Source organism: Octopus bimaculoides, chromosome 1 (genome assembly GCF_001194135.2).
Source record: "Octopus bimaculoides isolate UCB-OBI-ISO-001 chromosome 1, ASM119413v2, whole genome shotgun sequence".
Taxonomy (NCBI): Eukaryota; Metazoa; Mollusca; class Cephalopoda; order Octopoda; family Octopodidae; genus Octopus; species Octopus bimaculoides.
In genome coordinates, this window is record NC_068981.1 from 152,706,510 (window position 1) to 152,712,235 (window position 5,726).

Here is a 5,726-nt window from a genome sequence, read left to right on the forward strand (position 1 = left end):
TATGAGTGTATGTATCTATGTGTATATGAATGTGTGTGTTTGTGTGTATTTATGCATTTCTTTATAGACACAAGAGAAAAGGAAAAGCTGATCTTAACGCTATTGTTATTCAAAACCACTTTATATTTGTATGAAGGTAGGAAATATCCTACTAAATTTAGAACGCTACAGGATATATTGATGACTACTTTATGGAAAATAGTGGATTAAACCAGGTTACCGTTTCTTCCCGACTCTAGATGAGGATGCTTCTAATATACTTTTTGATAAATCTTCTTGATATTTCTTCCTCTTTCATTCGCGTTCTGTCAGAGTACGCGCGTGCGTGAGTGTGTGTATTTGTATGCGTGCTCATGTATACGTGTGTGCGAACCTGTGATGGTGACTGCGTTCGTGCTTACCCGTGTAAAGCAGGATGTTGCTTAAAATGTTTAACCCCATGATCTATTAAATGTAGATTGATAAATATTACTAGACTAAGATAAGTGCTGGGTTACATATGATCGAGTAAAGAATACAGTGCACCAGTCTGACGACAGTTCAATGATTGAAGCCAATGAAAGAATAAAAAAGAAAGTAGTAAATATACAAATATAGCAGAATAAAAAAGAAAATATAAGGCAATTCACTCGATAACTCGAATTTATTTGTATGCAATTCACATTACAAAGATTTGTTGTATCCTTCTTAACAAATGAATGCGTTTTCACACCAACGCCCTTTCTATCAATATTACTGTTCATCAAGTATCAAAGCTATTCTTTGTTGTTCATCACGATGTTACTGCCTATTATATCTGCAAAAATTATTCAGAGTTATAGAGTATTTTTTTTAGTTATGATCTGCTTTACGTATTGAATTCAGAGTAATTTTCAAACGAGAAGACGACTGCCATCAGCAATAAATGGTCGATAAATGGCACTATGTTTAATAGTTGTAATTATCCCCATAATAGTGGAAATTCTGACCATCCATCCAACGGCTATCGAAATCCATTTGATAATTGAACATATCAAAGTTTCTTTCTGGATAGTCGTAATATCTCTGTCCCCAGTTGTAGTTGTAGGAGTTTGGGTAAGAGTTGTAATAGTGCCTATTATGGTAGTTATAGCCATGGAAATAACGGCCATAATTATCCATCCAACGGCCATCAAAATCCATCTGATAATTTCCCTCTGGGTAGTTGTAATATCTTTGGCCCCAGCTGTAGTTATAGTAAGGATAGTTATGGTATCTGCCATGGTAGTTGTAGAAGGGGCTAGAATAACGGCCATAATTATCCATCCAACGTCCATCAAAATCCATCTGGTAGTTTCCCATATCAAAATATCTTTCTGGGTAGTTGTAATATCTTTGGCCCCAGCTGTAGTTATAATAAGGGTAATTATGGTGGAATCTGCCATGATAACTATTGAAGGGGCTAGAATAACGGCCATAATTATCCATCCAGCGTCCATCAAAATCCATCTGGTAGTTTCCCATGTCGAAATATCTCTCTGGGTAGTTGTAGTATCTTTGGCCCCAGCTGTAATTATAATAAGGGTAGTTATGGTGGAATTTGCCATGGTAGTTGTAGAAAGGTGTGCAATGACGGCTATACATATCCATCCAACGGCCATCAAAATCCATTTGATAGTTTCCCATGTCGAAATATCTCTCTGGGTAGTTGTAGTACCTTTGGCCCCAGCTGTAGTTATAATAAGGGTAGTTATGGTGGAATCTGCTATGATAGCTGTAGAAGGGGCTAGAGTGACGACCAGACATATCCATCCAGCGGCCATACATGTCCATCTGATAGCCGGACATATCCATGAATCTCTCGGGATAGTACATATGGTAGAAATTCATGTATGGATAATACATATAACGCCTGTAATAGTTGTAATAAGGGTTGCAGTGACGTCCATTTCTGTCCATGTATCGGCCATACATGTCCATTTGGTAGTGGGACATGTCCATGAATCTCTCAGGATAGAACCAGTTGCGACCATAGTGGTAGCCGGGGTAGTAACCCTGTCTTGAGGAGTTGAACATATGCCAGTGGGGGCTGGAGTAGTGTCCGTGCATGTCCATCCATCTTCCAGACATGTCCATCTGATAACCGGACATATCCATAAACCTCTCAGGGAAGTCCATGAAATTACCATATCTATGGAACCTATCGTTGTCATAGAAACCGTAATAGTTGTACATAGATCTACCATAATATCTATCATTGTCAGAATATCTGCCATAGAAGCCGTAGAATCTGGGATCTACCATTCTTCCATAAGAATCCATGTATCTGCCTTGGAAATCCATGGTCATTCTTGACATTGGTTCCATGATACCACGATATCTTCTGCTGAAATTATTTCTTCTGTTCATGTATCTGTTCATACTGGATACTAGTAGTGATCTGAAATATATAAAAAAAAAAAGATCTGTTTCAATAATGGAAAAGTTAATTTTACAAACTAATGAAATAATAACCATACGATAAATGTTTGTATCATATACTTGGCTAGTCGTAATTAACAGCTTGCCTAAAATATATTAACCCTGTTTATTTTGCTGAAATATTTTAATATAATAGATAGATAAATGTTGGTATTAGTTTTCAAGCTCTTTCTAAAGTTAACAGCTGAGGAAATGTAATGAAAGTATTATAGTCGAAAACTGAGACAAGGTAGGAAACTTGGAGTTTATTTGCACTGATTGATGTTCACTGTATTATAAAGTGAGAAATATTTAATAAATGCCAAACTCGAATTAAATAGCATACAAAACTGACATTATATTCGGAAAAGCTTTTGATTTTTCTACATCAAGGTCTGAAAGTTTACGAAAACTACAATTTAACTATACTGTGAGACTAGCTTAATCGTTAAATCGTCCCTTACAGGTAAAATTAATATCTATTACATTTAAAGGATTCAATCACGAAGCTTTCGTTATATGAATAGAGTTTGAAATATATAACAACTATCTAGAATAACAGTCGCAATTTATAGAAGGAAAGTTATGTTGCATTAGTACTTTAATATACTGCATATTTTCATGTACTTCCTCTTCAAATACTGTGTAAACGTATAAAAATAGGTTTATAAGTAATTACGGCTTGGACTGGTTTCTAGTTTATTAAGAATAGGATTTGTTATTTCACAATGTTCACTCGAGATAATTAAGACAACTGATAAGATTAAAATTGTGATTCGTGAATAATTGAATATTTTTGTTGTTTTATGTTATTAAGAGCACAGTGATTCTAGAATTCTACTCAAAGCCTTCTCATTTCTCATAATGTTGTCACTTGTCAATCTTTTACTAATAAGCGGCTGAACGAATGCTAATTGTCTTAACTACAAATAACTCCTGGAGTTTTATGCTAATTTAGACAAAAGTTTCTTTGAGATATTGTTCCCTATTGCCCACCCAGAGAAACAGCAGCTAAATTCTCCTAAAACCACAGCCTAAACACTTGTGGAAAGAGAGAACACATTAGGTAAAGCAGTTCAACATACAGGTCATGAATAGAATACCTTTGATCACTGGTACAAAATATTAACAATAGCAACAACAATAACAACATCTGAATTCTGTACTTAAAAGACAGAATATATGAATTAGTAATATACTGCTATTTATATCAACAACCATGAAGAAACGATCCAAAAGAGAGCTTCTGTATTATTACCCGCCCAGTTAAAATGACAACTAAACTTTCCCCAAACACCTCTTAACACTTCATAAGAAGATACATTAGCTCATGTCACCAAGAGTATTATAGGTATATCTACTTATCAGGGCTTATGTGGGGCCGAAACAGCAAAAGAAAGGCCGCCCTCAATAAATAAATAAATAAATAAATGAAAAATAAACTCTACATCAATAAGACAACGTAAATAGGTTTAGATCTTATAGAAACCCCAGGAACCATAAGGCCAGAGCACCGCCCAGTTTCCATGGCATATAATTGAATAAGGTTGCAATACTCTCTCCTGAACGGAATACCGGTCCATCGCAGGATTAGCTTCCCAACTATTGTTGGAACTTATTTACAGCTGAGTGGACTGGAGCAACGTGAAATGCATACTCCAGGAATCGAAATCACAATTTTCTTTTCTACTCTAGGCACAAGGTTCGAAATTTTTTGGGAGCGGGTCAGTCGATTAGATCGACCCCAGTACGCAACTGGTACTTAATTTATCGACCCCGGAAGGATGAAAGGGAAATCGACCTCGGCGGAATTTGAACTCAGAACGTAAAGAAGACGAAATACCGCTAAGCATTTCGCCCGGCGTGCTAACGTTTCTGCCAGCTCGCCGCCTTATCGAAACCACAATACTCTATCCCGTAGGCCACGCGCCTTCATTAAAGTAAATGTATGACCTTAAATAAAGCAAGGCTTTACATTAGAGGGGAAAGCTGTAGTAGATTTTGATCAAGCCTAGTACTTTTTTAGATACATATTTTATGAAACCTATTCAATTTTCTCAGGATTAAAATTCTGTGTTTCTGCCAATCCACTGCATAAGTGTGTTGTGGAAGCATTGATGAAAGATTAACTTTCTAGTAAAATACAAGGGTTTCGTTATGTCATAGTGTGTTTAATCGTACAGTTCTTATTTCACCTAACAGCGTGGTATATATATTCTAGGAATAAATATTTGGCCGAAGTAACAGATCTCATTCGGTTAACACAGCAAAATCAGTACAGATTTAGTAGAAACATCATTTTACCACAATATGCAGTATACAATATATATTACACAACATATATTACATTTTCAACAAAAAATACTTTCTGTTAATGATATTTCTTTATCAAATGAAACTACAAATAGATGACTGAAAAAATGTAAATTATGACGAAACTGAATGCTTTAAAAGTAATAAAAGATATATAAATATTACTGAAATTACAAGAATGTAGTATTTAGATTTTGGAGAAATCAAATTTGATTTCAAGAATCAAATGCCTCGATGGTATCTTTGGTTTACATATTACCATGTTCCTTGGACATCAAAGACGCTTTGATATTATGGCTGTTACAATATGGTTTTTAACACCAAGTACAAAGTGATAATATTTTGTATTTACTGGTATATGGACCATTTGCATAAATATGCAAATATTCATTCAATATATGAACCATCTTATGAATATTGGCAATTTTTGCTTTAAAGGACCTTATTAGAAATATAGTTCAGAGAAATATTCAAATAGCAGTATCAGAATGTGTATTGACATTGAAATTCAAACATTATTTCTCATAGACACTGTTACTCAGTTGTTCAATACAATGTATAATTAGTTAAACAAGAGATGTTCTAATTCAAGAATTAAAACTTTTTACCAATATATATAAAAATGAATAAACAAAACAAAATTTGCGGAGAAAAAAATTGAAGAATTGCTTTTAAAACAAACTCACAGACTGAAGAACAACCTTAGCTTCTGCTTACGCTAGTAGGACAGAGATGTGGTTCTCAACTGAGACAAACTTTCTAACTTACAATCCCTTTATATAGGAATCAGTAAAAAGCGGACAGCTGGTTATTTCAACAGGAATTATTTTTAGTAAGGAGAAAATTAATTTGATGAAACAATTAACAAGTAATGACAAGAATTTAATCTTTAATTAATTGTTTTTGGAATTCCTTATTCAATGTCTTTTAATTAACATAGCTGTTGTTGTTAGTTATGTGTAATATACGTGACTTTGAAGTGTGATGGACATATG

At 34.4% G+C, this 5,726-nt stretch overlaps 1 protein-coding gene across 1 annotated transcript; it reads right to left on the reverse strand.

The window, feature by feature from the left end:
• Nucleotides 1-624: 624 nt before the first annotated feature.
• Nucleotides 625-5,483, reverse strand: LOC106875839 (hexamerin). The gene is made up of 2 exons (XM_014924129.1): nt 5,418-5,483; nt 625-2,398 (listed from the first exon to the last, which is right to left on the reverse strand). The coding sequence occupies exon 2, from the start codon at nt 2,377-2,379 to the stop codon at nt 928-930; it is 1,452 nt and encodes a 483-aa protein (XP_014779615.1). The 5' UTR covers nt 2,380-2,398; nt 5,418-5,483; the 3' UTR covers nt 625-927.
• Nucleotides 5,484-5,726: the final 243 nt, after the last annotated feature.